The sequence below is a fragment of the Oncorhynchus masou genome, chromosome 30, assembly GCF_036934945.1.
Source record: "Oncorhynchus masou masou isolate Uvic2021 chromosome 30, UVic_Omas_1.1, whole genome shotgun sequence".
NCBI lineage: Eukaryota > Metazoa > Chordata > Actinopteri > Salmoniformes > Salmonidae > Oncorhynchus > Oncorhynchus masou.
The window spans coordinates 62,025,625-62,036,585 of record NC_088241.1 but is presented as its reverse complement, the minus strand read 5'-3'; the positions used below and the strand labels follow the sequence as shown (position 1 = coordinate 62,036,585).

Below are 10,961 nucleotides of genomic sequence, written 5' to 3'. Positions count from 1 at the left end.
CCGCACCCCAGGTGGTAAGGGTAGGAAACAACACATCTGCCTCTCTGATACTCAACATGGGGGTCCTTCAAGGGTGTGTGCTTAGTCCGCTCCTGTACTTCCTGTTCACCCATAACCGTGTGGCCAAGCACGACTCCAACACCATCATTAGATTTGCAGACGAGACAACAGTGTTAGGCCTGATCACCAACAAAATTGAAACAGCCTATAGGGAGGAGGTCAGAGACCTGGCAGGGTGGTGCCAGGATAACAACATTTCACTCAAAGTGATCAAGACAAAGGAAGAGATGATCGTGGACTACAGGAAATGAAGGGCCGAGCACGCCCCCATTCTCATTGATGTGGCTGTAGTGGAGCAGGTTGAGAGCTTCAAGCTCCTTGGTGTCCACCTCACCAACAAACTATCATTGTCCAAACACACAAAGACAGTCGTGAAGAAGGCACAACAACACCTATACCCCCTCAGGAGACTGAAAAGATTTGGACTGGGTCCTCAGATCCTCAAAGTTATACAGATGTATCGTGTCATTTTGCAGTCACTTTTATTGTAATTAAGAATATAATACGTTTCTAAACACATTCATGTGGATGCTACCATGATTATGTATAGTCCTGGATGAATAGTGAATAATTTTGATTGAGAAACATCATATTCCCCCCCCCCCCCAATTGCTAACCTCCCCGTCATTGCAGAGGTGAGAGGTTAGCATGTCTTGGGGGTGTGATATTTGTGCGTCTGTGAACAAAAGAGAATAGAAATCATTGATAAAGTCAATCATGAATCAATCAGGTTTAATACAAATTGCAACAGGTAGACAACATCCATCATAGAAGCAGAGACAATGTCTTACTGGCCTCTTGGAGACAGTCCCTTTATTTCCCAATCAGACCAACATATGTTCTGTAAACACCAGCCTCTTGGAGACAGTCCCTTTATTTCCTAATTCTTGGAGACAGTCCCTTTATTTCCTAACCAGACCAACACATGTTCTGTAAACACGAGCCTCTTGGAGACAGGCCCTTTATTTCCTAACCAGACCAACACATGTTCTGTAAACACGAGCCAGAGAGGCTTGTAGGAAGTCAAAACAAAAGACAGTGGCTTTGTTAACTACTACAGAATCAGTGTTTAACAGAATACAATAATAATCAGTATATCCTTCCTCCAGTCTGGCATCAATCACTATAATCAGTTATGAGTTTAATGCACAACATACAGCATTGAGTCTCGTGACCATCAACCCAAGTGTTACAAACAGCACACTGGAAATCATGTAACAGAAAGGTCAAATATATGAATATGTTGAACATTATATGAATCACTCTAAACTGAATCTGAACTTTATTCATCTTAAATATCCCCATTACATGTCTATTTTCATGTGTGTATTGTTGAGAGTTATTATGTTGTTTTTATTTTGAGTGTTGTTCAAGAGACACAAATGAGGCTGCATTTGAAGTTGTTCATTACTTGCACTGTAATAAAAACCCACCTGCTGGGTAAAGTACGTCCTCAGCTCCTGAGTCTCCTTCTCCCAGAAGGCCTTGGGCAGGTCCAAGAGGGTTTTGTGTAGAAGGGATACAGCTTTTTGTCAAAATGAACTTTTCCCAGCAAATGTAGTAGAACTTTTGCAGCAGGTTGGGAGAATTAACGTAGCAGGTTAGGATAATTAGATTAAGGTAAGAAAAAGGGTTAGGGTTAGCTAAAATAAAACATAAAATCAACTTAAGAACCTCATTTTGACAAAAGCTGTTTCCCATCAAGACATGACCGTCGGGAGGTACACCTTGCCCTGCAGGTTGATGGCTCCCTCCTGTGGCTCCCAGCCCACCATGCTCTTCCTGGCAGATAGAAGTGATGTAATGAAAGAGGAAGTGGATGCAGGAGAAATGGAGGAGTGTGTGATAATCCATCAGCTACAATTACAGTTACTCTGTTTCTGGCAAAGTCTATTTTTCATGCTGAAAAATAATGTCAGAACCGGGAATCCTTTCCTGAATTTAACAAAGCAAGTTGGATGGATTTTGGTTTATGATTTACCTACATTTAAAAAAAATCAAGCCTGTGAGATAGAGGAGAGGGAGATGGTTATGTTGCAGAATGTTTCCGTTGTTGTATCATGGGTGGACTTGGCTACTTGGGGGCCTGTAACAAAATGCTGTAAAGGGGTCCCCTTCCCCTAAAAGGGTTATTTACCCACCACACATACATTAACTGCAATGAATATTATTATCCCACAATGAAAAATATCTTGTGTATAAGTGTTTCATTTTGGGCAGTAATGAAATGTATAGACCATATAATGCTGTTGAGTCAGTGGCTGACACACACTTTGTGTGTAGAATCAGTCAGTGGGCAGCTGGGGCCCATTTCATTTGAAACTGGTGAAACATGGATCAGGCCACCTCTGCAATGTTTCAAGTGACTGAGACTAATTGTTCTGGAGTAGAAGGTTCATTAGAAAATTACAATGTTCTAAACACTTCAATTAGCATACCATGTTTTCACAACTGATGTTGACACCCATCACATAGACTATTCAAGCATCCTGTCATACAAATACACTTATTAGGAAGTATGTCACTGATGAGATGTGAGATGTGCCACATGAATTTCAGCACTTTAGTTTGTCAGAACACACTATGTGTGTGTGACAGTCTCTCCTGTGGACCGTTTACATCAGTGTAAGGCAAGTGTCAACTACTTCACATCTTATCTTTATATTTTAATCATGAGATTCAAAATGTTCAATGTACGGCTGTTAGTTCATGTATTAGCTTCACAACTGAAGAACCTATGTGACTATGGACTAAAGTTTCAATGTGATACAGTATGTGTCATGTGACCTACTCTACCAGGAAGTGAATGTTTGACCTGTTTCAGGTGATCAGTAGTGTGTGAGTTCTCACATGGCTTGTCCTGAGAACATGTTTTTTCTCATTGGCCTCTTTATGTCAGGTGTCCACACAACAACAACTAGTTATGAATCAGACATAAAGGAATAACCACAAGTCATTATATTTTATGGGATGTGCTATATTCCAGCCTTTTAATTGTGTAGAAAAGTGTACAGTTAATTCCTGATTAGTGTATTTTAATAGTCTGGATTCAAACAGTCCTGTGAAAATGTATTTTGCATATTTTTGATACTGAATGTTATCAGATATAAACATGAGTGAACAAGAAACACAATAAAACACAATACTAATTTCATTAATTTCTTAAACAACGTTATGCAACACCCAATGTCCCTGTTTAAAAAAGTAATTGCCCCCTTACACTCAATAACTGGTTGTGCCTCCTTCAGCTGAAATGACTCCAACCAAATGCTTCCTGTAGTTGTTGATCAGTCTCTCATGTTGCTGTGGAGGAATTTTGTCCCACTCTCCCATGCAGAACTGGTTTAACTCAGTGACATTTGTGGGTTTTCAAGCATGAACTATCACAATGTCTCATTTGGGATTAGGTCTGGAGTTTGACTAGGCCATTCCAAAACTTTTAATTTGGTACATTAAATCAATTTTAATGTATTCCTGATTGTGTGTTTTGGAATGGTGACATAGCAGTTATTGAGGTGGGAATGACTTTTTCACACAGGGGCGTGGGTGTTGCATAACTTTGTTAATTAAATAAATTAAATAACTATAACTATTTTTTTTGTTATTTGTAAACTCAAGTTCCCTTTATCTAATATTAGGTTTTGGTTGAAGATCTGATAACATTCAGTAAAAAAAAGAAGCAAAATAGAGAACCAGAAAGGGGGAAACCTTTTCATGGCATTGTATGTTCATGTGAAACCGACGTCAGTGTTTGGTTAACAGTATATCTTCCACCACTGTCCCTGTCCCCATACCGGGCTCAAAATAGTGGTCATCTGCTCACAAACACACGTCACCTCACTCCTTGACAACACACCAACCAATTGAAAAATCACCTGTACATTGAAATAAATTCATATTAATGTTATTGGGAGAGACTGTACCAGTAATGTGTATAAACCCTGGATCGCTGATTCTATGTAACGGCCAATGAGAGACTTTAAATCCACCGGTCTCTATATATGGTACTCCCCAGAAGAAGCAATCCTCCATAAGAATTAATGGAATTATACAGTATTTAAATCAAATGTTTCATGGACTATATTACATGTATTTAAGTTTTTTGTTGTAGAAGGGGAAGGTAAAGTTAGTACTCTTTTAAGAAAATACTTTAATATCTTTACATGTTTATTTATTTTATTTGTTAAGTTCAGGTGATATAAAAAGTATGAGCTGGAGCACACCCAGAGAAAATGACTTAGTGTAGAGGTGCTGACTAACGGTGAATACACTGTAAGCTATAAAAACAAAGAGAGTTGCACACTATATATATATATAAACTCCCAGTAATTTATTAAGGAAAACACCAACGTTTTGGCATCACTGTTCCTTCTTCAGGGTAAAGTCATGAATGCTTGAACCAGGTTATGTAGACAAACAGTGGAATTAGTGCAACAATGACAATCATGAGGGTTGTGTCACAATTATGAGGTTAATTAGAGTGAATTGAGTGAAACTGTTAATAGACAATAGTTTACATCATATTGAAAATATTAGCCTATTGTTATCATTAAAATTAGCATAAGATTAGCACTAACATATATTCTTGTTTAATTTAATTTCACATGTATTTAATTGTTTACAATTTAATAAAATGTTGTTACATGTAATCTATTGGTTCATCCATAATGCATAATAAGCATCATCAACAGGGGGAACATATTGGTTGTACGCTGATAAACTGTAGAAAGAATACATTAATTTAAAAGACTTCTTCATCAAACTAATTGTTCATAAGAAAGGCCATAGATCAAAGTCAATATTAAGACAGTAGGGGTCAATGTATTAAATACCTCCTCTCCTTGGTTGGCCAACATGCTCAATGCGTGTGTATATGCGTGTGTTTTTTGAGTGAGAAGATGGGATGGTTAGCTTCAACAAAGTGAGCTGCTACTGGATAGTCAGTGTTATTACACCTGATTGAGCTGCGGTGGTTGTCACACCCTGACCTTAGAGAGCTTTTTATGTCTCTATTTTGGTTTTGTTAGGGTGTGATTTGGGTGGGCATTCTATGTTCCTTTCTCTATGTTTTGTATTTCTTTGTTTTGGCCGGGTATGGTTCTCAATCAGGGACAGCTGACTATCGTTGTCTCTGATTGGGAACCATACTTAGGTAGCTTTTTCCCACCTATGTTTTGTGGGTAGTTGTTTTCTGTTTAGTGTTTTCTGCACCTGACAGGACTGTTTCGGTTTGCACTTTGGTCTTTGTGTTTCAGTGTTCAGTGAAATAAAGGTCATGAACACTTACCACGCTGCTCTTTGGTCCGATTCCTCCTCATCAGACGACGACACACGTTACAGTGGTCAGCTATGCATTGTTTTAATTGTCTTTTCGGTTGTCCTACGTAGGTTTTTCCACATGAACATGTGATGAGAGAGATTACTATCTTTATCTTGCAAGAGATGAGACCCCGAACAGGGATGTTTCCACCTGTATGTGGGTGTCTGAAGAAGGATGTTTGTGTTGTGCTATTGCACTGTGAGCATGAGCCACATTGGTATTTCCAATTTGGATTGTGTGTCAAGAGTGTCTGAGTGGCATGTCAGATCTCACTAAGCTATCCTCAATATTACGACCACACTTATAGACCACCAGTGGGGGATCCTTGAAGAGGTTTGCCATTCTATAGTCTGACTGCAGAATATGCCAGTGCTTCTTCAGGATTGCTTTCATTTTCTCTGAACACTTGCTGTACTTAGTTTTTATTCTTTGGTTAAGTTTTTAGCATTTCCTCGTGGTTTCTGAGATATTTTCATCGTTGCAGCTTCAAGAGTTTTTTTCCATGTAGCCTCTGAATTTTTTTTTTTTTTTAATTTTCTTAGCATTGCTGTCAAAATCTGAAAGTTGGCCACAGATTTGTTTAACCCTGCATAACTGACTGTATGGTAGACCATTTCTGAGGGGAAGGGGATGCATACTATCCTCACGTAGCAGGGTATTGAGGTCTGTTGACTTTGTGTACAAGTCTGTATGTTATGCATAACTTTTAACAAGGCACACCTGTTAATTGAAATGCATTCCAGGTGACTACCCCATGAAGCTGGTTAAGAGAATACCAAGAGTATGCAAGGCTGTCATCAAGGCAAAGGGTGGCTAATTTGAAGAATCTCAAATATAACATATATTTTAATTTAACACTTTTGGTTACTACATGATTCCATATTTGTTATTTCATAATTTTGATGTTTTCAATATTATTCTACAATGTAGACAATAGTAAAAGAGAGAACCCTTGAGTAGGTGTGTCTAAACTTTTGACTGTATATAATTAGTAGAAAATTATACTACTTGCTTTTGAAAATGCAAATAATTTTGTTCACTTATAAGGAATAGGAAGTACATCACATATCATTGTACAACTTGAATTGCAACACTTCAGTTTGTCAGAACTCACTATGGGTGTGATATCATCTCCTTTTCTGTGATCGCTTTTCAAGATCGTAAGACAAGTGTCGACTTCTTCACTATCTTTTCATTTTAATGTTAAGACTCACTGAACTGTTATTACTGGTAATGATTTGAAATGCTGCTGCTGTTGGTTCATGTTATAGCTTCACAACTGAAAGCCATACACTGCGTTCACAAAGTATTCAGACCCCTTTCCTTTTTCAACATTTTGTTACTTTAGTCTCATTGTAAAACACATTCAATTATTGTTCCTTATCCATCCACACACAATACCCCATAATGACAAATAATTTCTAAAAAATGTTTTTTGTTATTATGGGGTATTGTGTGTAGATTGAGGGGAGAGAACAATTTCATCCATTTTCTAACAACATAACAACAAGGGGAGAAAAGTCAAGAGGTCTGAATCATTTCCGAATGCACTGTACGCATTTAAGGTTCAATGTAATACATTCGAGTAATTTAGCAGAGACACTCTTATCCAGAACGACATACAGTTGGTGCATTCATCTTATGATAGTCAGGTGATAGTCAGGTACATTCATAGTAAGTACACTCAAGCAGGTATCAGTAAAGTCAGACCTAGTGTGTGTGTGGGGGGGGGGGGGGTCAAGTGCGGATGTTAGTTCACAAAAGGCTTTTTTGAGGTTGGGCTGTGAAAGGGGGGAGGGGGGAGGTGCTGTGGGATTATTTAAAATGCCCTGAAGGGGTAGGGTTTCTGATGTTTTCGCAAGATGGGCAGGTAGCTTCAGGGGGAAGCTGGTTCCAGCATTGGGGTGCCAGGACAGAAAAGAGCTTGGACAGCCTGAGCGGGAGCTGCCCTCCTGTAGGGGTGGGAGAATGGAGTGCTCGGGTGTTGGGTTTGAGCCTGAAGGTAAGGAGGGGCAGTGTGTTGAGTTACTAAATGTGTGTATGTTTGTACTGTTTCAGGTGATCAGTAGTGTGTGAGTTCTCACATGGCTTGTCCTGAAAACATGCTTTTTCTCATTGTCCTCTTTATATCAGGTGAGTCTTACACACAACAACAACTAGTTATGAATCAGACAGAGGAATAAGTACAAGGGATGATGTTTCATACAATGAGCTGTATTCCCATCTGTCTCAATGTATAGAAAAGCATAGTTTAATCGTCTGGATTCAAACATTGTGCTCCAGATATGTTCATGATCCAGTTTACAGCATGGAGTCGTGACATCAGGAATCACCTGTACATTGAAATTAGTTCATATTTTTTGCTGCAGAGAGAGAGTGACTGTACTGAAAAGATCATATTACCTCCCTGATGTTGTCTTTTATGTTGCAGGTGTTCTGGCCTGTTTTGGTCAACGAGATTTGATCGCCACAATGCCAGATAGACTGGATGTACTGACTGGCTCCTGTGTGCAAATCCCATGTTCATTTGATATTCCTGACCAACATAAGGATAAATTTAACAGCGCAATACTACCCTCTGGTGTGTGGATTAAAGAAAACTCAAACTTTCGTGAGCGTCCGGACAGAGTGATATTTAACAGTAGTAAGTTGGTCAACAGATATCAAGGGGAGATAACTGGAAACATGTCCCAGAAGAACTGCACCACAGTCTTCTTCAATGTAACCACCAATTACACTAATAAATACTTCTTCAGGATTGAGAGTCAACCATACCTTGCAACAGATCCAGATAAGTCTGTTGAAATAGATGTCAGAGGTAAGAGACAATTTATCTTTTAACCAACAATTTTTTTCCAGCTTAGATTCCTTGCATCAAAGATAAAAGTTGAATTCCTTGCATCAAATATAAAACAAGTGGACAGTTGAACTATTAGTTTAAAATATATTTATCTACAATGTATTACAGCTTTTCCTTCCAGTCCCATCCTTACTGTCTCAGGTGAGGTGAAGGAAGGGACCCCTGTCAGTTTGAACTGCTCTGCTGTCGCTCCCTGTCCTGAACACCCCCCTGAGCTGACATGGACCCTCCCAACACAGTTCACATCTGAGAACCAACTGCAGGAGAATCCAGACCAAACCAAATCAGTTCTCTCCACGGTGACCTTCACTCCGTCATACCTTCATCATGAGAAGAACATCACTTGTACTGCAGTCTACCCAGTAGGGACAAGCAACAAGACAGCTGAACATAACATGATGCTTAACGTTTCATGTAAGATTTAGTCACCGGTTCCTGAAGAATAGATCATTCTATCATGTTTCACTGATGATTGTAATAGAGTGGTTTTGATGAGACTATTCAATATACCATATCCAGATACATTCTAAATGAACCCCTCTCCCCCAGTCTCTCCTAAGGACACCTCGGCCTCCATCAGTCCAGCTGATCCAGTATCAGTGGGCAGCTGTGTTAATCTGACCTGCAGCAGTACAGCCAACCCTCCTGTGACAACCTTCACCTGGTTCCAGATCAGTGAGGGTAATTCAACACAGGTAGCATCTGGACAGAGTTACACCCTCAATGTGACTGTTGGTGGTGGAGGACAGTACGTCTGTGAAGCAAGAAATAGTCACGGCTGTGGGAAGTCAAATGAAGTGCAGCTGGCTATAAAAGGTAAAATGGGCACGTAGGGCACAATCTTAGGTTAGATATACAATATATATATATTCAAAGGTATGTGGACACCCCTTCAAATGATTGGATTCAGCTATTTCATGACATTAATGCCCATGATTTTGGAATGAGATGTTCGATGAGCAGGTGACCACATACTTTTGGTCGTGTAGTGTACATTGCAGATCTTTATGTGAGAAATTACCTAATATGTGCTGCATTTTCAGGGCAAGAAGAGACTGTTAACACAATGGCTTCTGGGATTGCAGCAGGAACTTTGGGGGCCCTTTTGCTTATCAGCCTGATCAGTCTTTTTGTATGGTAAAAACCTTTCCTGGCATCAATGTAAAAACAAAAATATATGATGTGTTTGTGCTTTTGCATATGAAAACTCTCTCAGTGCATTCAGAATACCTTTCTAAATGTCTTCCAGGAGGAGAAACCCGAGGCTCCACGATGGACTTGAAAGGACGGACAATTCACAGGGACAGGTGGGAATAAGGCTCAACTTACAAAACAATCTACAAAGTGTATCTAAGGACATCCCCTCAGTATGTGTTGTGTAACCTGCTGATTTTTACAAATGACTGAACTTAGAGCTTTACCCCAGTTCCTCTCTCTGTGTTCTCTCCACAGAACTCCCCGGTTGGGACAGTGTGTGCTAACCAGGCCACAGCCGGAGAGGAACCAGAGAAACCTGCAGTAGACCAGCCTGAAGAGATCCACTATGGTGAGATAGACTTCTCCAAACGACAGACCAAAGAGACCCCAGCTGCAGCCCAGGACAGGGTCCAGGGACAGGAGAGTGAGTACGCTGAAGTCAACGTGACTGGGAGAGGGGCTCAGGAACCACCTCTTAACAACCTAGATGGGCTTTATGCACAAGTGAATAAAACAGGTGGATGCTAAGTATTTTGCCGATGAGTATTAAGTGCTTTTATGTACAGTATTGTCATTGTGTATCTGTTTCTATTGGTACTTTTGTTACATTTATAATTGTGTGCTCTTTGATTATCTGCATAGTTGTAGAATTTGCTGGGATAAAAGTGTTTAAATGTTACTATAGTGTTGATATGATGATGCAGGCTACTCTTTATTTTAGACCATTTATTTTGAGTGTTGAGTTCACAGAGCATCTGTTTAATGGGTTCCAGTATAGAGGAACTGCTGAGTCCAACTAGCTCACTGAAGGCAGTTTAAGACCATATAAAGTCAATGATGACTGAAGAGAGAAGACACAGTTAGTTGGAGAGACAGTGGTCTGATACAAAACAGGAAGTTGGTGCAGGAAGTCTACATGATGGCAGAATGGTGTTAACATCTACTAGTTACTGTTTATCTTCATCTTTTGTGCAGTTACCAGAATAACAATATTATCTATTTTCAGTTTATACAGTTGGAGTCAGAAGTTTACATATAGATAGGTTGGCGTCATTAAAATGCATTTTTCAACCACTCCACAAATTTCTTGTTAACAAACTATAGTTTTGGCAAGTCAACCACTCCACAAATTTCTTGTTAACAAACTATAGTTTTGGCGTTAGGACATCTACTTTGTGCATGACACAAGTAATTTTTCCAACACTTGTTTACAGAAAGATTATTTCACTTATAATTCACTATATCACAATTCCAGTGGGTCAGAAGTTTACATGCACTATGTTGACTGTGCCTTTAAACAGCTTGGAAAATTCCAGAAAATGATGTCATGGCATTAGATTGATTAACCTCTTGAAACTCTAGGGGCGCTATATCATTTTTGGATAAAAAGACGTGCCCGTTTTAAGCGCAATATTTTGTCACAAAAAGATGCTTGACTATGCATATAATTGGTAGCTTTGGAAAGAAAACACTCTGACGTTTCCAGAACTGCAAAGATATTTTCTGTGCGTGCCCTAGATTGTG

General features: G+C 39.4%; 1 protein-coding gene across 3 annotated transcripts in view; it reads left to right on the top strand.

Annotated features, from left to right (window-relative positions):
• The window catches only part of LOC135522915 (B-cell receptor CD22-like), a 42,054-nt gene extending 31,507 nt beyond the window's left edge, over positions 1–10,547 (top strand). Inside the window, exons 1-7 of one of the 3 annotated variants that reach the window (XM_064949615.1) lie at positions 7,242–7,382; positions 7,812–8,198; positions 8,349–8,654; positions 8,790–9,056; positions 9,284–9,377; positions 9,490–9,547; positions 9,693–10,547. In XM_064949615.1, the coding sequence (XP_064805687.1) occupies positions 7,349–7,382; positions 7,812–8,198; positions 8,349–8,654; positions 8,790–9,056; positions 9,284–9,377; positions 9,490–9,547; positions 9,693–9,965 (1,419 nt within the window). In that variant the 5' untranslated portion in view covers positions 7,242–7,348 and the 3' untranslated portion in view covers positions 9,966–10,547. Of the gene's footprint in view, positions 1–7,241; positions 7,383–7,408; positions 7,514–7,811; positions 8,199–8,348; positions 8,655–8,789; positions 9,057–9,283; positions 9,378–9,489; positions 9,548–9,692 lie in introns of those variants that run through there. The other 2 variants (XM_064949613.1, XM_064949614.1) reach the window with 2 other exon arrangements.
• Positions 10,548–10,961: the final 414 nt, after the last annotated feature.